Consider the following 25,465-nt stretch of genomic DNA (forward strand, 5'->3'; position numbering starts at 1 on the left):
CATGCGCAATGGGGACACGCACAAACAACATCCTGTTTGTGTTTGTGTTTCATAAGATAAAATAAGCCTTTATTCGTCCCACATTGGGGAAATTACAGTGTTGTAACAAAAAGTAGGCACAGAAGTGAATACCATTTTTTTTTAAACATGATTGATGATTTATCTTTTGAAAAATTAAAGATAAATACATGGATAAATGGATAGATGAATACATTAATGGATAGATAAATATATGGATAAATAAATGCATAGATAAATGGATTAATAAATAAATGAATTAATAGATAAATAAATATATGGATTAATAAGCAAATTTATAGATACATAAATAAATGGATAAATAAATAGATAAACACATCCATACATAAATAAATAAAAGCTAAAGTAATTGGGTCCTACGTTTGTGTGAGAAATTTAAAGTTTCAAATGAACGTCTGTAAATTAATATTTTGTCCAATTTGAAACAAAGTAAAAAGTAAATGTGAGCCAGTGCTGTCCCTCGTTGCCATGGAAATAACATGTCGTTTCACAATTGTTTATTTGTGAGATAAAACTTTGCATAAACCAATAACAATACAACGTTACGACGCTTTAAACGTGTGAATCGTGACTTTAAATAAACCTTTTCTCTGAGAAGACGACGCTGTTTTTGAAGAAGCAAAACTCGAATTAACCCGAAATAAACCGTAAAAAACATTGGATTATGTCGATTATTCGTCCGTTGTTTGGTCCATGTTTTCGTCCGCGTCGACGATCTGAAGAACCTCAGCGTCGCCGAGTCTTTCTGCGGGAAATGAGACGGAAACAAATGTGTCATGAGTATTATTACCAGTGATTATTTCTATTTTTAATGCCGTAGTAGCTTTGCTTTAGCCTCTCGTGTTTCAGAGCTTGAAATAAAGTAAACAAAAGCTAGCTTGTGGGAATGTAAAACATACAAAGAAAGCTGTAATCCTCGTGTTTTCAGTCAGGGGTTACTTCAAACCGACCGATTAAAAAAAGCAGCATAAACATTTTTAAAATTTATAATAGTAACAAATAAATAAAATAAAATAAATAAAATACATAAAATGAATAAAATCAATAAAATCAATAAAATCAATAAAATAAATATATATATATATAATGAATAAAATAAATAAATAAATACAATAAAATGTCTTATATAGGGATTCTGCCTAACCTTTTTTATTACAAGTCCTTAAATCTCATATTTTGGTGAATCAGCATCAGCTTTTTTTAGCAATTATCCAAGAAATGCTCAGTCGTCAGTCCAAACCTCCAACGCCAGCTTTACTCCTCATTACATTTACCTGAATCTGGGCAGAATTTGACACATAATTGTCCTCTTTGCAGAGCTCATAATCAGAGTAAATCAGAGACAAAACTACAGAGTTCACAAAGAGTCAAATGTTTGTTCTGTGAAAGTTTCAGGAACCGCTTCACTTTGAGGCTTGTTTCAGTCAGTTCTTAAAATCACCTGGAACGAGTGAAAAAGAGTTTCAGAGGCACTTTTTCTTAATATTGAGACGTTTCAACTGTTATCCAGAAGTCATTTTCAATCTGGAGGCACTGAACTGCAAAGCCACTGTGTATTAGTTATTCTTTTCACCTTTCTGCATATTTTTGTTTTTTTTACTTGACTTTTCCCTATTTGGAGTGACGCCTGCAGCAGTAATTTCCTGCTCTTTCTCTCTCTCAAAAATATATAATGTATGTGTATAGTGTATGTAAACCAAAGCATGTATTTACGTTTCTATTCCATTTTTCTTGAGTTTTCCTCAGGTTTATCCTTGGATCAGTCATTTCCTGTTCTCCACAAAAATAAGCTGAAGTACCAGTGTTGTAAAAAGCTCATTGTGCATTTCATGACTCGGTTAATGGTTTCAAAATTGCCATCCACCATAATCGTGAATAATTGACCATTCACACGTATCATCCATGTCCATTATTCCATCAACTCGGTTCTTTGTGTGAAGGAGAAGATTTCAGTAATAAAAATAGATCAAGGGGAAAAAACTGCAATTTACAGAGCTCATGTGACACTTTGTACTGTAAGAGTCATAATGTACAATGTAATGTACGTTTTTTAATTTATTTTTACATCAAAACATAATGAAGTAGAAAAGGTTTTTACTGGTTTGGAACATTCAACAATATTTATATTATTATATTATTATTGATTGATTTATTCTATCAAACTGAAAAACATCTCAATTCATATCGCTTTAATTCCTCATTGTTTGTTCTCCATGGAGACCAACCCCAAGTTATGGGTCAGATCTATGAAGAGGTGAGCCCAATTGTGGTCTAAAACAATATATAAATACCTCTATGAATATAATATATATAATATAAATACCTCATAGAAAGTAGCTCACAAACATGTTCCCCATCTCTTGCATGTTCCGTGCATATGTATATATATATATGTAATGCAAACATTGAACATTATTACTGTTTAGAGGGCCGAAAATGTTTAGTTTATGATATTTGAAAAATGGGAAACATTGTTTTCGGATAGGAATATTATTCTTCTTCTTTCTTTCTTCTCGGGACCAACCAAAATTTAAACAATTGGCGCGTCAGCGCCCCCAAATGTACAAAAAATGCATTGAGAGATAGGAAATGGCCCCAAAAAAATCGGATCGTAGAATCATGGAATTTGGCGCAGAGGTAGATGGTGACAAGAGAGGTACAACATATTATTACGGCCACAACACCGTCCGTCCAAATCCAATGAAAAACGCTGCTGCAAATGTATGAAGGTCGTACCTGGTCGGTCTTGTCCTGAGCTGGACGTCTGTTTTCTACTGAGCAGAGAAAGATTACCACGTCAAACATGTTCTGAATCTGAAATAACACGAGCGGAACGTTTGGGAGCGTTCGGACCTGTCGCTCGGGCGCGGTCGCCACGTCGGATCCGCGTTGGGGCGGCACTGCGGCGGGAGGTGAGGGTAGAGTCTGAGGTCCTGGTTCTGTAGGTCCGTCCCGTCCAGCGCCCGCTTGATCATCCCCGTCACCTGCTCCTTCTCTATAACGGGACAAACGCTCATTTCATTCATTCATATTCCAATATTGATCTAAAATTCCTTAATCATTGAAATAAGCCCATTTATTTCCATTAATAAGTCTGTTTATTTATGTTTTGACAGCAGGATATTTACTCAATCGTGCATAATTCAGTAAAAAACAACTCTAATTAATACAAACGATGTGAGGGAAACAAAACTAATGAAACTGTATTTTGCATTCGAAACTAAAAGATGAAAAAACATGTTTTATTATTGCGCTCAAAACAAGGACAATTGTCACTTTAATGATGATGAATTCTACATATTTTAAAAGTGTTGTCATGATTTATCTGTGCACATTAGAGTACCGTATTTTCCGGAGTATAAGTTACACTGGAGTATGAAAATAGCAAATAATATCACATATAAGTCACTCCGGAGTATAAGTGTATAAGTATAAATATAAGTATAAGTCGCACCCCGGCCAAAACTATGAAAAAAGGTGCGATTTATAGTCCGGAAAATACGGTAATCACAATCTGACATTCATTTATAAACGCACTGCAGGTCTTTGTATTTATTTTGTCCGCTGACACTTTGAGGCGTTTGTACGACACGTTTTAAGTTGAGACACAATCAAATGAGTCGTTTGAAATTGGGTGCGAAGTCTTAATTAATGCGATACTGTTAAAGCTGCAATGTGTCATTGCAGGGGGAGGGGCCAAAGCCGCCGCCTCCGCTCTTTGGAGATGTTGTTCTGCAAACTGGCACGAACCCAATCTCCATGGAGACGAGCAGGTGTGTTGTCTGGCAGCGAAATAGCCCGTGATTGAAGACAAAAATGATAAAAAGGAGGATTCATAAATTTTCCATGAGACTTGAAGGTGACAGACTCGCCATTACAGCGCCCCCTGCAGGTCGGACCACTCACTGAACGAAAATACAGTTAAGATGAATATATTTAGAATTTAGCTGAAAATTATCCCAAAAAAATGTTATCCCAGAATAGCACATTTTTTAGTTTTATAATTTCACTTCCTGGTTGTAATTGATGACATCACACTGGGAAATTACCCAGCAACCACTGGGCCAAAACTCATCTAACGTCACCATTATATGAGAGCGACTTTATTTTGCTGAATTCATGTTTAGAGTCAAAAAAGTTAATTCTGTCAAAGTAAATTCTGCATAAACATCGACGTGTTCCTTGTGTGATGTCACTTCCTGTCATTTTCAACAGATTTTTTTACGTTTTCTCCATAAATATCTGCTCGATCGGTGTAAAACTATAATTTATTTGTACGACAGGTATAAACACACCAAATAAAGTCAAAATTAGAGCATCATAAAAACCCGTCTTACGTCACTTTAACTGTTTTGTCGTGTATTCTGAAATGACTAAAGGATTTTGTGAGATTTAAGGCTTCTCCAGTGAAAGAAAAAGGACATTCGTGGTCACTTTCTAGACTGAGACAACCTTAAAAACCTCCAAAATAAATGAAACCCCTGCAATTTCTACTTTTAAACTCAAATTATCCCGTCTGAATTTGCTCTTTCAGCTGCGGCCGACCGGAAGATATTCTATTCACCACTTTCTCCATTCGCTCTCTGCATTCGCCCGAAAGGTCAGACGGGAACGTTTTCACGACAGAAAAGTACGTTCTCTGTGCGCGAACATCCTCTAGGTATTCAGAGAAGTCGGCGGTGACGATTGCGTGAAAATTAGCGTTCAATTTAGCGGTTTTCTGCTGCGATTCACTGCGTGGAAGTGGGAAATGTGCGGAAAAGACTGAAGCGGAAGAAAATGCATCTTGTCTCCAACGGTTCAGAGACAAACACCAGCAATTTTTCACCGAATTGTTGGAAGCGCGATGCATTTTCTTCGAACTTTGGGATCATTCAAAACTGCAAACAAACGTGCTCCGCGGCGGTATTTCGACTGCTTCTCTCTACAGCGATAGATATATATATAAGTCGTCACGATCGCATCCTTTTCGGACCGTCCACCGTAAACGTGCTGTGTCGGGGTCTATGTTACGTTCGTGAGCCATAGAAAGATAAACGCGCCAGAGATGGTCCAAAAATGATGATTCTGGCTGAAGATGGCCTTTGATCTACAGTCATGTGTGTACTTTATAAAGAAAGTAAAGAAAAACTGTCGACCAAAAGGCCCGACAACCTTCAGCGATAAACTGTCGAGGCATCTGCTGTTTTTAAGGTCAACGCGCGGCGCATTCTCTGCCGCAGACGTGACAAAAGGCGGTGTTTTCTGTGTTTTCAGACGTGCAAAGTTGACCCTCCGATCGAGGCAAACACGTGAAATATAAGGGAGGCGTGTCCTTGTGCGCTGGCCTCACGTTGTACCTGTAGTTACGTGTTGTTACTTGTAGTTACGTGTAGTTACGGTGTATTGAGGGTTTTGAGAACTACCAAAACATTTGTGTCTGCTGTGTTTGATTTAAAATGGTTATTAAAGGAATAAAAGAGAATTTTTCGCTGATTTGAGAACTCAACTGACTGTTTTTTTACAGTCCCTTTTTTAAAATGGGCATGCGCCCACTCACCCCCCACCCTTCTGTTGTTTCCAAGAGGCCGCCGCCCATCAAACCTCGTGCGTGAGCACCAACAGCCCCGCCTCTACACGTGCGTTTGTTTATTAGCACGAGGACCACATCATCTCTCGTCTCCACAGAATTCCGTCTCTTCTGAGCTCGAACACAGTCTTTCTCTGCCGTCTCTTTGTCCCGTAACTGAAGGAACGCACTAAACACACACCAGGGAATGATTGACATGTGGGAGGACTACTCGGCTGTCCACGCCACGAGGAAATGAGACTCAGATTGCGCGTAGCCAAAAATCCTCTATTATCCCTTTAATAGATCACGTGATAAGATACATTAGGTATTTTTTTTCCTTTTTCAACTATTTATTATTTAACAAACAAAAAAGCGCCAAAAACAATAATAAAATGAAATATAAAACAGATCAAACGAGCACAAAATAAGTAAATGATCAAAATAAGGGGTGGCATCCAAAAATTTTGTCCATTTTGTCCATTATGAAGAATAATAGTGTTTTCTTTTTAAATGGTAGAAAAAGCTTCAGTTGTAGTCATCTGGACTCAGTTTGAAAAAATAGACGTTTCGACTCTCATCCAAGAGTCATTGTCTTGGATGAGAGTCGAAACGTCTATTTTTTCAAACTGAGTCCAGATGACTACAACTGAAGCTTTTTCCACTATGGAACACGCCTGGACGAATGAGGGATTACATCGACTTCTTTTTAAATGGACAAAAACAACATTTAATCCCCAACTTCCGCTCCCGCTCACCTCGGGGCCCGGCCAGCAGGAGCCAGTGCTGGACGCTGGAGAACGAGTCGGTCTGAAGGATCTGACAGAGCAGCTCCAGCACCTGTTCACCACAAACACACCCAGAAAAGAACATCATTAAAAAGCACAATATTAACGCCTCCTCCCGTCTCCTCCTGGTTTTCAAAGCCCGCCCCAGCTCCCCTCAGGGCGTAAGTCCAGAGTCTCCATAGTGTGAGTAACTGTGCTTTGAAAAGACGGGGACTTTCGGGCCCCCGCTGGGCTCTTCTCTGGCTCCTCACATTCGACTGTGGAAATGAACCTCAGGCAAAATATTAATATTCCACAACATTTGGAAGCGGTGAGGCGGATTTAACTTTTTCATCACGCCAAAGCAGCCAAGGGGGGGCGTTTTACTGCCGCGTCTTTAGAGAGATTCGCTGAGATTTCATGACCAGAAAATGAATCAAAAAAGTTGCGTTTTTTTTTCTTTTTACAATAAATATTCCAAATTACATACGACACAACACTATCTACATTCTGCCCCGCCCGACTCCACACCTTTCTCTAGATTATATTTGTATTAATTTTGTTTTGAAGTAACAGTACACAATGATAATAGATAGTATAAATGTATGGGCCGTGTTGAATAGTTCCAGACCTGGATTAAAACGTTTATTGTCCAATCAGAAAACGGAATACTTCAAATATATTCACATTAAATTGCTTTGTATTTGAATGAAAAACAGCAACAGAGGATTGAAAATGTTTTTTCGCCGGTTGCTATGCACTTATTTCTGGCAGGCTATGATCACACTCACACTCAAAATCTGATTATTGTCATTATTTTTTGAGAATTTAATATTGTTGAAACGACGTGTGAAAACAAACAGCAGGATCGTCTGATTTAGTTCTACTTAAGTTCCTCTGATGTTACATATAATTTAAATGATATTAAAGGTCCAAAAATCAGACAATGCACTCTGCGTTTTCCATGTTTTTCACTAATACTGTGCAGTTTGTACCCACTGCGTTCCTTTTGTTTAAAGTAACTGTATTCTGATTCTGAATACCACCAAGAGTAACTAAGAGTAACTCCATCCTCCTGCTCTGGCTTTGTGACACACCAGTGGCAGTGTAAAGGGTTCTCCACAGGGCTGTGTACTTTCCCTTCACATGTTCCTACACCAAATAGTTCCCTGTAATCTTTAATATTTGGAAATACTTTAACTGTTACGTACCATTTTTTGTCTGTCCTATTACAGAGGTGGGTAGTGCACAGTTACATTTACTTGAGTAACCTTTTCCTACATTTGACAGTGTAAAAGTAAAAGTATTGATATATCTCGCCTTTAAATCTACAAGTTGCAAATTCTTTATTCCGACAAAATGTAATTATTTTAACATTTGTGTTTCTTGCACCGCTGCATTTTTCTAGTCCATCCATTTTTGTTTTTGTTCATTTTTATTTAATTCTTGTTTTGTCCTTCCACGTACATTAACTTTACATTATAAATCAGATGTTGCGTCTGGACAGAAATACTCCTCATAATTACTTTTTATTTTTTTTTACTACTTATGTCTTTTACTTGTGTGAATGTTTTTTGAAGCAACTGGTCATAAATACTGCAAATATTATTGTAAACAAGCGGCAGTCATTTAGTCAATTTGTTAATGAATCAGCTGAAGATTTCTTTTAACAAATGTATTTATTGGGAATATAGTTCAGTTATAGTTTACTGACACATCTTTGTTTACGTCTTTTTTTGAATGAACTCGTGATATTTCGTGCGGAGTTTGGCTCAGAAACAAGTCGCTTTTGCCAGTGTCACGCCTTTAACACGACCGTAACCTCGAACACAGATCCGCTCCGTACCATGAGTTCCTGGTCGTGCAGAAGGACGTGTGGGTGCGGCGGCGGCGGGCGGGAGCGCGGGCGCCAGTGCGAGCGCGAGCGGCGCTGGGACGACCCGGTGGAGGAGGGAATGATGCGCCCCGTTTGGGAGGAGTACTGGGTGTGTCTGCGGACCGGCTCCTCCCCCTCCTCCTCCTCCGCGGGACGATCCTGCGAAAGGAACAGAGGCGGATTTATGACGGGTCAGACAGAGATGCTAATGCGAGGATGCTACTGAGGAGATAAGATTTTCCTTTATTGTCCCACATGGGGAAATTTCATTGTTGCAACGCAGGTAGATACAGAGGCAGATACAGAAGAAAAGAACAGATCACTTATAGGAAGTTTGAAAAACACTCTCAGTAGAAGATCTCTTATGAACAAAAACTCCCATAGACAAAACCTCCCATTTCCCAACAAGGGATGGAGGGGGAAAATGAGGATGTCCGCCGGGATAAAGTGACGATCTCCGGGTAACGGGTAAGACGATGGTTTCCCCCTCAGTTTCATGAGTTCTTCCTTTGGAACAGGAAGTATAGTTCCTGAACTGGGGTGATGGTCTCGCCACAACTGCATGTTCCTTTGTATAAACGCGCACCGGCGCCGTTCCGTATGGCGGCGGGGGCCGGGGGGGCTAGCTCGGAGCTAGCGCACATCACGACGACACAACGAAAAACACTCAATAATCCAGCCAAACAGCGGTGATGCTACTATAGAGATGCTACTGCGGAGATGCTAGAGAGGCTACCACGGAGGCGCTACTACGGAGATGCTAATGCGGGGATGCCGAGACGGTACTGCGGAGACGCTACTGCGGGATGCTACTACAGAGATGCTACTGTAGAGATGCTACTGCAGGATGCTACTACAGAGATGCTACTGTGGAGATGCTACTGCGGGATGCTACTACAGAGACGCTACTGCGGAGATGCTACTACAGAGATGCTACTGTGGAGATGCTACTGCGGGATGCTACTACAGAGATGCTACTGCAGAGATGCTACTGCAGGATGCTACTACAGAGATGCTACTACGGAGATGCTACTACGGAGATGCTACTACGGAGATGCTACTACGGAGATGCTACTGCGGAGATGCTACTGCGGAGATGCTACTGCGGAGATGCTACTGCGGAGATGCTACTACAGAGATGCTACTACAGAGATGCTACTACAGAGATGCTACTGCGGAGATTCTACTACGGAGATGCTACTGCAAAGATGCTACTGCGGAGATGCTACTGCGGAGATGTCAAGACGATACTATTGAGACGCTACTACGGAGATGCTATAGATGCTACTGCAGAGATGCTACTGCAGAGATGCTACTGCGGAGATGCTACTGCGGAGATGCTACTGCGGAGATGCTACTGCGGAGATGCTACTGCGGAGATGCCAAGACGGTACTATGGAGACGCTACTACGGAGATGCTATAGATGCTACTGCAGAGATGCTACTGAGGAGATGCTACTCAGACGTATTTGTTTTCAGGAATGTGACGATATCAAATGTTAGTGTAACGATTATTGTGAGAAAAAACATCACGATTATTGAGACTGTGACCAAACGATCTTTACTTGTTTTTCATTCTCTCTGACGTGTGACTGTTCTTCAAGTTTGAGACAAAATAAAGTTAAATAGGACAAAAACAGCCACAGATGCTAGATTTCAGACAATAGATTGAACTAGAAATGCTTCATTTTGCTTCTAAAATGGTTACGATTATTATTTGTTAGTTTATTATATTGTTGTGATATAAATAGTTTTCTATAAAAAGGGCCTGTTCTTATGTCTGTGACAACAAAGAAACTGGCTTCTCTGTCGGTATAAATGAACAAAAGTGATTATTTTTACACAACAGCGTCAGAGAATTGTGCCATTATTCAACTCTAAAGAATTTGAAGATGAATAATATGGTACATTTGTGGAGTCAATTTCAAACAAACACTGATACGGCTGAAAGCGCCTTTGCATCACTGCAGCCGCTGCTCCGATCCGACTGTCAATCATGTTCCGTCCCTCACTCGGGAACAAGACCCCGAGGTACTTGAACTCCTCTTGGGGCCAGGACTCCCTGCCCACCTGGAGAGGGCCATCCAGTGGAGAACCATGATAAGGTAGAACATGGAATATTAACGCTATTTGCAATAAAAATGCCACGACTGAAAAACAATATTTGAAATTCAGAAATTCTGAATATTTCATTTCACCTCGGGTACGAGTGCTGGAGCTTTTTCTACCTTTCTTTTTTGAGACTGAAAGTGTTTTTATGCCAAAATAGATTTCCAAGTATTTTTTTCTAATCAATTTAACAGCTGAAAGACAAACTCAAACTGACCTTTTTTTGTGATGACGGATTTGGGTGAATCTGCATAAACTACAATAAACTACAATCAACTTTAGTTCTTTTACCGTATTTTCCGGACTATAAGTTGCTCCTTTTTACATCGTTTTTAGCCGGAGTGTGTTATTTTCACACTGACCACCACAAGAGGGCGCTCTAGGCTCTAAGCAACGCAGAAGAAGAACCTGCACTTCCTCTTCCTCTGGACTTTGTGGAGTTGTTTAGAAGTGACTCAGAGGAAGAAGAATTCAGTGGATTTAGTGATTTGGGGTAAAACTGATGCTTTGCTAAACTTGTTAGCATGTTCTTTATGCTATAGTTATCTGAATAACTGTTCATATGTTACGCTAACATACCAGACACTTACCACAGTTCTGTCTGTGCCTCATATAGCTGAAGGTGTTAGCGTTAGCATACGTCATGTAGCTGAAGGTGTTAGCGTTAGCATACGTCATGTAGCTGAAGGTGTTAGCGTTAGCATACGTCATGTAGCTGAAGGTGTTAGCGTTAGCATACGTCATGTAGCTGAAGGTGTTAGCGTTAGCATACGTCATGTAGCTGAAGGTGTTAGCGTTAGCATACGTCATGTAGCTGAAGGTGTTAGCGTTAGCATACGTCATGTAGCTGAAGGTGTTAGCGTTAGCATACGTCGTGTAGCTGAAGGTGTTAGCGTTAGCATGCGTCGTGTAGCTGAAGGTTTTAGCGTTAGCATACGTCGTGTAGCTGAAGGTGTTAGCGTTAGCATACGTCATGTAGCTGAAGGTGTTAGCGTTAACATACGTCATGTAGCTGAAGGTGTTAGCATTAGCATACGTCATGTAGCTGAAGGTGTTAGCGTTAACATACGTCATGTAGCTGAAGGTGTTAGCGTTAACATACGTCATGTAGCTGAAGGTGTTAGCATTAACATACGTCATGTAGCTGAAGGTGTTAGCGTTAGCATACGTCATGTAGCTGAAGGTGTTAGCGTTAGCATACGTCATGTAGCTGAAGGTGTTAGCGTTAACATACGTCATGTAGCTGAAGGTGTTAGCGTTAGCATACGTCATGTAGCTGAAGGTGTTAGCGTTAGCATACGTCATGTAGCTGAAGGTGTTAGCGTTAGCATACGTACACCTATTCACCATGTTCTCTCATCTGTCATTATTTTAAACTGCATTTACAGATTAAATGTCTGTTCTTGGTGCTGGATTTTATCAAATAAATTTCCCCCAAAAATGCGACTTATACTCCAGTGCGACTTATATATGTTTTTTTCTTCTCTTTTATGCATTTTTTTGGCTGGAGCGACTTTTAATCCAGAAAATACAGTGTTTACAATCCGGTTTATCAAATGTAAAAGTGACGATAAACTTGTATTTATTTTGGCTTGAAATAGACTCGATTGGAATTAATTTTAAGATACATTTTCGATATATTTAGCATAACTCATGTCTGTTGTCATTCAGATTATGTTTAAGTCGCTCTTTTGGGTTCGTTCACATGTAAATCTGACTCCAGAAAGAGCCCTGAACCTCGTCGCACGTCACTGCTCACGATAAGAATCAGAATCAGAACAATCAGAATATAATCAGAATCATAATAAATGCACTTGTTGGCGTTTTCGACGGTCTAAATCGTGCTCTCGTCATTATCTTCAGTCATCAGATTGTCAGAAATGTCACGTAAACCGTTCCATCTGATTGTTCAAACACGATGGAACAAAGACAATTATGCACAAAGAAAAGAGCAAACGACTGTAACAAACGTGCCTGATTATATCGCATCAGTTCAATTTAGTTTAATCCACGTGGCACTTTCAGCACCTCACAGATAAAGTCTTTCATCTTTAACCTTCAGACGTCTTTAATGGCCTTTATTTATAAAAACAAATGAAGGATTACATAAGATACAATACCCAAAACCCTTCTTTATTATGTTAGATTCTACTGAACAGAAAGCTCTGACAGTAATGCCCTAAGTGTCCTCACGGTGGCAGTAAACACACCTCAAACTTAAAGGTCACGTGACGCGTCGAGTGTTCACGACTTGGTTTTGGCGGAACAGAACCTGCGGCGAGTGTTTGTCGTCGTTTTACATCGGTCGAGCGACAGAAAAACAGACAAAAAAAGTCAAAAGTAACAGCCGAGTCTGACACACGAATCCTTCTGTGATGTCATCAAAACGCGACATCGGCAAAACGACACGATTTCATGCCGTTTAAAAGACAAAATAACGGTGTCAAATCCTAACTATCGTGATTCGACACTTGGTTTGTTTGCTATGCTGTTGGCGAAGAGAGGATTTAGAGCAGAAACGGAAACAAACCTAAATCCTCCCTCGAGTGGAATAATCTTACCTCTTTTTGGTGATTTGGTTGCACTGGGGACATGTTAATCTGCGCCGCCAGCTCCTTCAGCTCGTCTCGCCACCTCTCCGAGAGCAAACCTGCGAAGAATTGACTTTATCCCGCCTTTTTCCTGCTCCGGTTTCGTGGATTTGAACGAGAAAAAGGGTCTCACTGGATTTGCTTTTGCTGGCGCTGGCCCCGAAGAGACGCTGGGCCAGAGGCAGGTCCGGGCCCCGCCTCACGCTCCCCTTGAGCAGCGGGTGAGGGAACAACGACGAGGTCACGAACCACTCGTCCCGAACGGTGCACACCGGGCGACCGTTCAGACCTGAGGGCGAGCAGACAGACAGACAAACAAACAAACAAACACGTGTGACAGCTTTAGAGGAGAGACCAGGGCTTTTCTTTTCTTTTACAGACTTTTATTAAGGCGAGACGCTGCAGGAGAAAAGAGAAACTTCTTACATTTAGAGCGATTTCAAACGTCTTCTGTCATTGACTCACATAAAAGGAAAAGAAAAATGTCTATATTATGATGGTGTAACGTTTAAATACAAAAATAAGGCTGTTTCTGTGTCAAAAAAGGCAAATTTTGCACATTTTAGGGACATGAATCTTTTAAAAAATTGGCGTTTGTTTGATTCTGACACAAAAAGTCTTTTACAAAATTTTAAATAAAAAATTGACGGAGAGATTTTGTTCTTGTTTTATATTCAATAGAATAGAACTCAAAAACACACAAAAAAATCTGAAAAACACCCAAACCCTAAGACAGAGAGCAACATCTGGAGTTTGTCTCTTGTAGATTCTGTCCCATTTTCAAATTCAGTGTCTAAAAAATTCAGTGTAAAATTTTTACACTGAATTTTTTAGACATGTCTAAAGTTATTTCAGTGCAGGCCTCAACAGAGGAGGAGGAGGAGGAGGAGGAGGAGGAGGAGGAGGAGGAGGAGGAGGAAGAGTGCATCAGACGGGCGATCAATACAGTGGATCAGTCAAACCTTCAGAAGACGCTCGTCATCATAAAGTCTCTCACGTAAACAGAACGATCGTGACGTCATCATCGAGTAAAGAAATGTTCGTCCATCGAGTCGAGAAGCGAGCGGCCCGACAACAACGGGTCAGAGGGCGGCATTCGGCCCGCGAGCCACAATTTGCACATGTCTTTAAATGACTGTGACTCGCACTGGACTCAAGTCATTCGAGATGTATGATTTATTTATTTTGTCTTCATAACTTCAATATTGACATTTTACAGTGGTGAGATGTCGTTGCTTTACCCGGAATGTTCCAGAGTGCGGCATTAAACCTTCCTATTTGGCATTTATTCGCTCACACGTGGTTTTCTTGTTAAATAAAAGCCCTGATAAAACACAGGGACGTCGTTGTCATTGTTCTGCAGATTTTCCGCTGTCACTCGGCCTCGTGGCGTCACTCGCTTGTTTCCATGGAGAACTCGCTTGTTTCCATGGAGACAGTTTAAAGTGACGTGGGACGGGTTTGTACGATGTTCTAAAGTTGACTTTATTCTGTGTGTTTTTACCTGTTGTACATATAAATGATAGTTTTACACCGATCGAGCAGGTATTTGTGGAGAAAACGTTGAAAAATCTGTAGAAAATGATGACAGGAAGTGACATCACAGCAGGGACAGGAAGTGACATCACACCAGGGACACTCATTCCAGTCAAAGTTTATGCAGAATTTACACAAAGAAACAACTTTTTTTGACTCTTTAAACATGAATTGAACAAAATAAAGTCGCTCTCATATATTTTTATTTGTCATATTTTGAATAAATCACATTAGATGAGTTTTGGCCCAGTGTTTGCTGGGTAATTTCCTAGTGTGATGTCATCAATTACAACCAGGAAGTGAAATCCTAAACATAAAAAAATGATAATGACGTTTGGTGTCATTCGAATTGTTAATCACTATGGCAACGGTCGATATTCAGGAGTTTCAACTTCCTGTTTATATTTGACCTTTTCACTCAAAATCTTCACCTTTTACCTTGAATTCTTAATTTTTTTTACGGCGGTTGAAACTTAACGCTCTTTTCAATTGAAGAAAAAATAAATGCATAAATATATTAAAATATATTTAGTCATAGTTTGTTTGGTCCACAAACGATTACAGTTCTTCATCTTCAAAGCAAAAATAATTCTATTGAGAAAACCTCCTTCATTAAAACCTCTTCAAACACTTGAGTCTCGTCCAGACGATAAAAAGCGTGTCCCTTGGGTCCCTCGGGTCCCTTGGGTGCCCGCGGGGGGCGCTCTTCTCATACGCCAATTACTGCAGGTCCACTGAGAACTGAATGTCTCCCAGACTCTTATGCCTCCTCTTGCCCTGAAATAGCTGCACCCGCGGGACGTTTGGCGGGACATTCTGCTTTGGGCCAAACCGTCAACTCTGAGTGACGGCTCGAGGTCACGTGACAGGCAGAAGAATGACTCCTGGGATTATGACCCCTGGGATTGTGACCCCTGGGATTATGACCCCTGGAATTAGGCAGAAGAATGACTCCTGGGATTATGACCCCTGGGATTGTGACCCCTGGGATTGTGACCCCTGGGATTATGACCCCTGGAATTAGGCAGAAGAATGACTCCTGGGATTATGACCCCTGGGATTAGGCAGAAGAATGACCCCTGGGAGGAGGTCACTTCTGTTTCGCTTTCATCTCATCGCTCGACAGGAAAATACAACTGAAATATGAAACAGAAAAATGAACTAGATCAAAGATCCACAACAAACAAGATCAAGAACAAGAACAAGTACATGGGAAAACTGGGTCTAAACAGGGACTAAACCAGGTCCAAACCAGGTCTAAACCAGGACTAAACCAGGTCTAAACCAGGACTAAACCAGGGCTAAACCAGGACTAAACCAGGGCTAAACCAGGACTAAACCAGGGCTAAACCAGGACTAAACCAGGACTAAACCAGGGCTAAACCAGGACTAAACCAGGGCTAAACTAGGACTAAACTAGAACTAAACCAGGACTAAACCAGGGCTAAACCAGGACTAAACCAGGGCTAAACCAGGACTAAACCAGGACTAAACCAGGGCTAAACCAGGACTAAACCAGGGCTAAACCAGGACTAAACCAGGACTAAACCAAGACTAAACCAGGACTAAACCAGGGCTAAACCAGGGCTAAACTAGGACTAAACTAGGACTAAACTAGAACTAAACCAGGGCTAAACCAGGGCTAAACCAGGACTAAACCAGGACTAAACCAGGACTAAACTAGGACTAAACTAGAACTAAACCAGGGCTAAACCAGGGCTAAACCAGGACTAAACCAGGGCTAAACCAGGACTAAACCAGGACTAAACCAGGACTAAACTAGGACTAAACTAGAACTAAACCAGGGCTAAACCAGGGCTAAACCAGGGCTAAACCAGGGCTAAACCAGGGCTAAACCAGGACTAAACCAGGACTAAACCAGGACTAAACTAGAACTAAACCAGGGCTAAACCAGGGCTAAACCAGGACTAAACCAGGACTAAACCAGGACTAAACCAGGGCTAAACCAGGGCTAAACCAGGACTAAACCAGGACTAAACCAGGACTAAACCAGGACTAAACCAGGTCTAAACCAGGACTAAATCAGGAGCGGAGAGAAAACAGAGGTCGACGTCCAACGAGTGAAAAAACAAGCAGTAAATCACTACAAACTCAACTCCAACCAAACAGTTTCCATTTTTAAATCAAAGTGAACATGTTTTTCATTGTAGTGTTTGTTTAAGACGCACAACATCTGATCGTTTCCTCTGAGACACAGAGTGCAGTATTTGTACTTGTACTTCCTGCACCTTTTGAGTGGTGTCGCTTTCGTGATTAAATTAGCATTTTTTAGATATTCAAGCACGAACGAGATGTGCGAAAAGAAACAAAACCAATCCAAGTGCAGGCGATGAGACGTGTTTCTGAGCTCCAAATGTCCCAGGGATGGAAGAAGTACTCTGCTTTGTTACTTCAGTAAAAGTACAGTACAAGTACAAAGTATGACATCAAAAAAATATTTACTTAAAGTCCATGTGACACATTAAACTACACTTTGCAGGAAACATGATTTATTTCAAATTTGACGTTTATAATGTCACTTCCTGGTTTGACACGGTCAGTAAATATGACAGAGGTGATTCTACGACTGTTACTTAGCAACCAGACTGTAAACAAGGGACGAAATCAGTTTAAATCGTACAATAGTTGCAATTTGACAAACAATTACACCCGACAACACCTTTATTTTGTCGTAAAAAGGTGTAAGTTGAGGGCAAACTTTCTCTGCATTTTTTGATGGAGCGGCGCTTTCTGATGACATCACAGAGGAATTCAGAAGCTCTTCTTCCTGTAATTTTCAACTTTTATTTGTCGAATTTTCTTCACAAACTGCAACTCGACCGATGAAAAACTATTGTATTTATCCACCGCAGGAACAAACTCACCAAACAATGCCATATAAGTAAAAGTTTTGAAGCACCTCTTTTATTTCTAGAGTAAAAAGTAAAAGTATTTCAGACAGATTTTGAGAACTATTAAAGCCTCAAAAGTATATATATATATATATATATATATATATATATATATATATATATTTTTTTTTTTACTGCATATTTTAGTTTTGTAATTGTTTTTATTCATACATTTTGGTTTGCTTCATCTCAAAAAGCAAATAAAAGTACTGTCCTGTTGAAGAATGTAGTAGAACAGAAAGTACAAATACTTCCTCTCAAATATAAGTGAAGTAAAAGTGAAAAGTAAGCACTATAAAAGTATCTAAAGCAAAGTAGAAATACCTAAAGTACAGGATTTTACCTTTGTACTTTGTCACTTTCCACGACCTTCCCTTTGCTACATCACTGTCTTGTTTATATATTCAAGTGACGGGTCAGATCTGTGGAGAGGCGCGCGCTCCCAAGAAGAATGCGTGGGCAAAGTGATGTCACCGCCACGAGAAAAGCGGCAGAAAAGTGACGAAGAAAATGAATAAAAGTGTTTAAAAGAAGCCTCAGCGGACAGTGGATGTGATACGGAGAATGACGTATGTCTGTCTGTCGCTCACCCCCGCGCATCGAGCTAAAGTCACTTGTGCGTTTCGTGGCCGTTAAAACCGCGAGGACGAGCGTCGAGTGTCATCACGGTTTTGTTGTGTATGTTTGTTTTGATGGGCGCCTGGCAACCGCAGTCACATGACAACAACTGGTCCACACGCCACAGCCAAGGAGCGAATGAAGAGCAAGAAACACACCTCCTTCCACAGCTTCGTGATAAATGAATGTGTTTGTTGTGCCGACCAAAACTGACTCCATTTGTTTACATTGTTTATTTACTGTTCTCTAAATAGAACGTTGTTAATAAGTCGTGTTCGAGGCTTTGATTCTGTTATAATTTTGTCCTGTGTTTGTCCTTCATAATGTAAAGTTTAAATGCAATTTGAAACCAATATATTATTATTATCATTATTATATTTTCTATTATTGTGATATGTTTATGTATTATTTGTTTAATTATTATGAATTTGCATGTATTATATGATTATTACTTTATAATAATTGTTATTATTATTATTATATGGTTCATTATTATTGATATATTTGTATGTAATATTATGATGTATTGTTATTGATATTATTATTATATTATTCATTATTATTGTTGTTATTATTATTATATTATTATTGATATATTTTATGTAATATTATGATGTATTATTATTATTGTTGTTGTTATTTTTAATTATTGTTATTTTTTTGTATTATTATTATGATGCATTATGTATTATTCTTCAGATGGTGGGTATATGTGACTCTGTGGGAGATTTCCAGATCCACAAACTTGAACTCATCGTTATTCATCTGGTTTAAGACTTTCATATGAAAAGAAGGTCGTGTTTGAGGGAGGGAGGGAGGGAGGAAGGAAGGAAAGGGGAAGGAGGGAGGAAGGAAGGAAGGAGGGAGGGAGGATGAAGGGAGGGAGGAAGGAAGAGGGAGGGAGGAAGGAGGAGGAAGGGAGGAAGGAGGAGGAGGGGGAGGAAGGAAGAGTGAGGGAGGAAGTAGTAAGGAGGAGGGAGGATGAAGGAAGGAGGGAGGAAGGAAGGTGGAGGGAGGAAGGAAGGAGGAGGGAGGAAGGAGGAGAAGGAGGGAGGAGGGAGGGAGGAAGGAAGAGGGAGGGAAGGAGGGAGGGAGGAAGGAGGAGGGAGGATGAAGGAAGGAGGGAGGAAGGAAGGTGGAGGGAGGGAGGAAGGAGGAGGGAGGGAGGAAAGAGGAAGGAGGGAGGAAGGAGAGAGGAAGAAGGAGGAAGGAAGAAGTAGGAAGGAGGAGGGAGGAAAGAGGGAGGAAGGAAGGAGGAGGGAGGATGTAGGAAGGAGGAGGGAGGAACGAAGTAGGAAGGAGAGAGGGAGAAGGAGGAAGGAAAGAGGAGGAAGGAGGAAGGAGGAAGGGGGAGGGAGGAAGTAGGAGGAAGGAGGGAGGAAGGAGGGAAGAATCTGCCTGGAGGAGGCTTCCTCCCCAAACGCTGCAGATCTGGAGGTCAAAACATTGTGACATCAAGTGGAAGAATTATAATAATATTATAATTCTTATTATAATATTATTATAATTCTTATGGTTCAAAGACTTTACATTAAAATAAGAAAGTAATTGTGTCATTTTGCCTTTAGTTTCTATCCGTCCACTCGCGCCTCCTTATGTCGCTGCTACGCTAATGTCGCTAACGTTGATAACGTTGCTAATGTCGCTGCTACATTAATGTCGCTAACGTCGCTAATGTCGCTGCTACATTAATGTCGCTAACGTCGCTAATGTCGCTGCTACACTAATGTCGCTAATGTCGCTGCTACACTAATGTCGCTAACGTCGCTAACGTCGCTAATGTCGCTGCTACACTAATGTCGCTAACGTCGCTAATGTCGCTAATGTCGCTGCTATACTAATGTCGCTAACGTCGCTAATGTCGCTGCTACACTAATGTTGCTAACGTCGCTAATGTCGCTGCTACACTAATGTCGCTAACGTCGCTAATGTCGCTGCTACACTAATGTCGCTAACGTCGCTAACGTCGCTAATGTCGCTGCTACACTAATGTCGCTAACGTCGCTAACGTCGCTAATGTCACTGCTACACTAATGTCGCTAACGTCTGCACGGAGCTGATGACAACAAAAGCAGGAAGTTACTCTCAAACGAAGCTTTATTTATTTCCCTTTATCTAAGCAGGACCGTCCCGCTGAGGTGCAGAGGAGGCACGTCTGCTCTCCATCTTCTCTCATCCTCTCTCATCCTCTCTCCATCTTCTCTCATCCTCTCTCCATCTTCTCTCATCCTCTCTCCATCTTCTCTCATCCTCTCTCCATCTTCTCTCATCCTCTCTCCATCTTCTCTCATCCTCTCTCCATCTTCTCTCATCCTCTCTCCATCTTCTCTCATCCTCTCTCCATCTTCTCTCATCCTCACACACACACACACAACACACAACACAGACACACACACACACACACACACACACAACACACACACACACAACACACACACACACATACACACACACACAACACACACACAACACACACACAACACACAACACAGACACACACACACACACACACACACACAACACACACACACACAACACACACAACACACTTACACACACACAACACACTTACACACACACACACAACACACACACACACAACACACACAACACACTTACACACACACAACACACTTACACACACACAACACACTTACACACGCACAACACACTTACACACGCACAACACACTTACACACACACAACACACTTACACACGCACAACACACTTACACACGCACAACACACTTACACACACACACAACACACACACACACACACAACACACACACACACACACAACACACACAACACACTTACACACACACAACACACTTACACACACACAACACACTTACACACGCACAACACACTTACACACACACAACACACACACACACAACACACTTACACACAACACACTTACACACACACAACACACTTACACACACACAACACACACACACACAACACACTTACACACAACACACTTACACACACACAACACACACACACACAACACACTTACACACAACACACTTACACACACACAACACGAGTAGTGTTTTGGGCGAGTACAGATATTTGATATTTGCTGTAGATTTCTATGTAAAATAAGTTGATTCTGCCGTTTGTTCTAACATCGGACATGTTGAATGTTTGTACAATTGTGTTGAGTTGATAGCGTTAAACTCCTGCCAGAGGGAAACAACTTTCAGGCACAAACCTCCACCCGCCGCCTCACATCTCACACAGACGTAATATCATCGTTCTAATGTTTCCTCCTTTTTAAAATGATTTTCTGAATCGTCTGACGCTGGTGACTTTGGGTCGATTAGATATTAGTCCATTTCCCGCTCTTTTCTCTCTGTCACAGCCTCAGAGACTCAAAGCTAATGCTAACTATCATAATCTCACATTCTTAATCTGATTTGGCCCAATACGCAGCTAAAAGCCCGCCATGTTCTGCCCCTACAGGCCGCCGTGTGGAACTGCACCCGGAGAGGTCAGACGTGCACTTAAAGGACAAAGTATAGACACTGTCCTTTAAACATGCTCTTGTACTTTCACTTTTAGAACGTAAAAATAACGCATATTTAAATTCCCACATATTGTGCCGCTCGTTAGTAATGTAATGTAGTAAATGTGATGTCGTTATGTAGTAACCGATTGTTTTAGTCGATCGATATATCGCTCCGATACATCGATCCGATACCAATGAGTTTTGCACTAAAATGATTACAATTACAACGCTGCTTGAACTAATATGAACAGTAAAGACATGAGCAGGAAACCTAGAATATAAAAAAAATATTACATATTTTTATTATAACATATTAAACTAAATATGTGAAGTATTATTATTTTTGAACGAGTATCGATACCTTTCAATACCTCTGTCAGTATCGCTGTATAAATGAAGCCGACCGCACGTGTCACCTCTCAGGCCTTTCTTGGATCAGGATTGGTGTTAGCACGACATGCACTGGCAGCAAAAGGAATGAACGTGGGAAAATAAACAAAAGCTAGCTTGCTCAACGTTTGTTTCGCCAAAGAAACATGTGAACAGGATTAATGCAACAAGCGTCAACGAAGCTAAACGCGATGGTAAGTCATGGGTCCATTCCGTACTCTATATAAGTCACTAAAACACAGCGTTTACGTTTGCGCCTTTACGTGATCCGACTGGGCTGATGCCGGCGTTGCGTACCTTGGATGTGCCGGACGCGGCTCGGGTGGGGGTTGTGTCTGGAGAAAAACGAGTGATGGCTCAGAGTACCGAAGCGTGCGCTGCTCCGGGACATGAGGCGGGGCAGGTCCGCGCTCGACGCCCCCGTGCTGGTCGACGCCCCGGTGCGGCCCCCTGGGTGCGGGCTGCGGGACGACGACATGCTCCAGCCGAGAATTCAATTTGGACACATCCGAAATGTGGAGATGAAAAGGTCAGGAGCGCCAAGCTACAAGGGTCAGAACAACACAAGGGTCAGAACAACACAAGGGTCAGAACAACACATGGGTCAGAACAACACAAGGGTCAGAACAACACATGGGTCAGAACAACACAAGGGTCAGAACAACACAAGGGTCAGAACAACACAAGGGTCAGAACAACACATGGGTCAGAACAACACAAGAGTCAGAACAACACATGGGTCTGAACAACACAAGGGTCTGAACAACACAAGGGTCAGAACAACACAAGGGTCAGAACAACACATGGGTCAGAACAACACAAGGGTCAGAACAACACATGGGTCAGAACAACACAAGGGTCAGAACAACACAAGGGTCAGAACAACACAAGGGTCAGAACAACACATGGGTCTGAACAACACAAGGGTCAGAACAACACAAGAGTCAGAACAACACATGGGTCTGAACAACACAAGGGTCTGAACAACACAAGGGTCAGAACAACACAAGGGTCAGAACAACACAAGGGTCAGAACAACACAAGAGTCAGAACAACACAAGGGTCAACAGTTTTGCCTCAAATTTAGGCCTATGTCTAATGCTCTACTGTGGAACATGGCAGGCAATGGGAGGGAGGAAGTAGGAGGGAGGAAACAGGAGGGAGGAAGTAGGAAGGAGGAGGGGACAAACGTTTCCTGTCGACATTAAATGAATATAACATTATCTTTATGGCACGTTACTTTCAGATGTGATATATTTATGTCAAAATGTGCGTAAAATACAGTAATATGCACTTTAAAGTTTAAACGCTGCCTCAGAAGTCACATGTCGCATCCAAACAAGTCATTATTGTGACTTTGATCGGGTCGTTACTTTATACGTGTGATTTGAAAGTATATCAGCGCAAATACTGCAGTAGAAGTTTAGCTCGTTCTACATGGCTCAGGCCTGTTTCCTCTTGAGTCATTTTGAATGAACTGAACTTAAACTACGACAATATAAAAGCTGAACTGAGGAGGAAGTGAGAATCAGAGCAAATATAGAATAAAAGTAATTATAAATCACCTGAAAGTGTCGGGGAAACAGGAGCGTCTCGTCCACAGCTGCTCAAGTGGCATTTACAATAAACTCTGTTTTTTCTTCTGTTGCCAGGAAACCAAACAATGGGCCGATGGCACAGACAGTCTGTACTACAGTGTGTACTACAGTGTGTACTACAGTGTGTACTACAGCGTGGACTACAGTGTGGACTACAGAGTGTACTACAGTGTGTAATACAGTGTGTACTACAGTGTGTACTACAGTGTGTACTACACTGTGTACTGCAGTGTGTACTACAGTGTGTACTACAGTGTGTACTACAGTTTGTACTACAGCGTGTACTACAGTGTGTACTACAGTGTGTACTACACTGTGTACTGCAGTGTGTACTACAGTGTGTACTACAGTGTGTACTACAGTGTGTACTACAGTGTGTACTACAGAGTGTACTACAGTGTGTACTACAGTGTGTACTACAGTGTGTACTACAGTGTGTACTACAGTGTGTAATACAGAGTGTACTACAGTGTGTACTACAGTGTGTACTACAGTGTGTACTACAGAGTGTACTACAGTGTGTACTACACTGTGTAATACAGTGTGTACTACAGTGTGTACTACAGTGTGTACTACAGAGTGTACTACAGTGTTTACTACAGTGTGTACTACAGAGTGTACTACAGCGTGTAATACAGTGTGTACTACAGTGTGTAATACAGTGTGTACTACAGTGTGTACTACAGTGTGTACTACAGCGTGTACTACAGTGTGTAATACAGTGTGTACTACAGTGTGTACTACAGGGTGTACTACAGTGTGTACTGCAGCGTGTACTACAGTGTGTAATACAGTGTGTACTACAGTGTGTACTACAGTGTGTACTACAGTGTGTACTACAGCGTGTACTACCGTGTGTACTACAGTGTGTACTACAGTGTGTACTACAGAGTGTACTACAGTGTGTACTACAGTGTGTAATACAGTGTGTACTACAGTGTGTACTACAGTGTGTACTACAGAGTGTACTACAGAGTGTACTACAGTGTGTACTACAGTGTGTACTACACTGTGTACTGCAGTGTGTACTACAGTGTGTAATACAGTGTGTACTACAATGTGTACTACACTGAGTACTACACTTTGTACTGCAGTGTGTACTACCGTGTGTAATATAGTGTGTACTACAGTGTGTACTACACTGTATACTACACTGTGTACTGCAGTGTGTACTACAGTGTGTAATACAGTGTGTACTACAGTGTGTATTACAGTGAGTACTACAGTGTGTACTACAGTGTGTACTGCAGTGTGTACTACAGTGTGTAATACAGTGTGTACTACAGTGTGTACTACAGTGTGTACTAGAGTGTGTACTACAGTGTGTGTGTACTAGAGAGTGTTCTACAGTGTGTACTACAGTGTGTACTACAGTGTGTGTGTGTACTACAGTGTGTGTGTACTAGAGAGTGTTCTACAGTGTGTACTACAGTGTGTACTACACTGTGTACTGCAGTGTGTACTACAGTGTGTACTACAGTGTGTACTACAGTGTGTACAACACTGTGTACTGCAGTGTATACTACAGTGTGTAATACAGTGTGTACTACAGTGTGTACTACACTGTGTACTACACTGTGTACTGCAGTGTGTACTACCGTGTGTACTACAGTGTGTACTACAGTGTGTACTACAGAGTGTACTACAGTGTGTACTACAGTGTGTAATACAGTGTGTACTACAGTGTGTACTACAGTGTGTACTACAGTGTGTACTACCGTGTGTACTACAGTGTGTACTACAGTGTGTACTACAGAGTGTACTACAGTGTGTACTACAGTGTGTAATACAGTGTGTACTACAGTGTGTACTACAGTGTGTACTACAGAGTGTACTACAGAGTGTACTACAGTGTGTACTACAGTGTGTACTACACTGTGTACTGCAGTGTGTACTACAGTGTGTAATACAGTGTGTACTACAATGTGTACTACACTGAGTACTACACTTTGTACTGC

At 41.2% G+C, this 25,465-nt stretch overlaps 1 protein-coding gene across 1 annotated transcript; it reads right to left on the bottom strand.

The window, feature by feature from the left end:
- Positions 1–710: 710 nt before the first annotated feature.
- tbata (thymus, brain and testes associated) lies at positions 711–22,387 on the bottom strand. Its single transcript, XM_072456806.1, has 8 exons — positions 22,207–22,387; positions 13,064–13,219; positions 12,901–12,989; positions 8,201–8,368; positions 6,346–6,427; positions 2,893–3,034; positions 2,776–2,813; positions 711–784 (listed from the first exon to the last, which is right to left on the bottom strand). Exons 1-8 carry the CDS (start codon positions 22,385–22,387, stop codon positions 711–713), a joined length of 930 nt encoding a protein of 309 aa, XP_072312907.1.
- Positions 22,388–25,465: the final 3,078 nt, after the last annotated feature.

Source organism: Eucyclogobius newberryi, unplaced genomic scaffold (assembly GCF_026437365.1).
Source record: "Eucyclogobius newberryi isolate DKJ021-1_F unplaced genomic scaffold, fEucNew1.0.hap1 SCAF_20, whole genome shotgun sequence".
Taxonomy (NCBI): domain Eukaryota; kingdom Metazoa; phylum Chordata; class Actinopteri; order Gobiiformes; family Gobiidae; genus Eucyclogobius; species Eucyclogobius newberryi.

Coding starts and splice junctions, on each gene's coding strand:
- tbata (XM_072456806.1), bottom strand. CDS start 22,387: ATGTCGTCGTCCCGCAGCCCGCACCCAGGGGGCCGCACCGGGGCGTCG. Junction 13,220..22,206: donor CCGCGTCCGGCACATCCAAG/GTACGCAACGCC, acceptor GCTCGCCCTCAG/GTCTGAACGGTCGCCCGGTG. Junction 12,990..13,063: donor CGCCAGCAAAAGCAAATCCA/GTGAGACCCTTT, acceptor AATTCTTCGCAG/GTTTGCTCTCGGAGAGGTGG.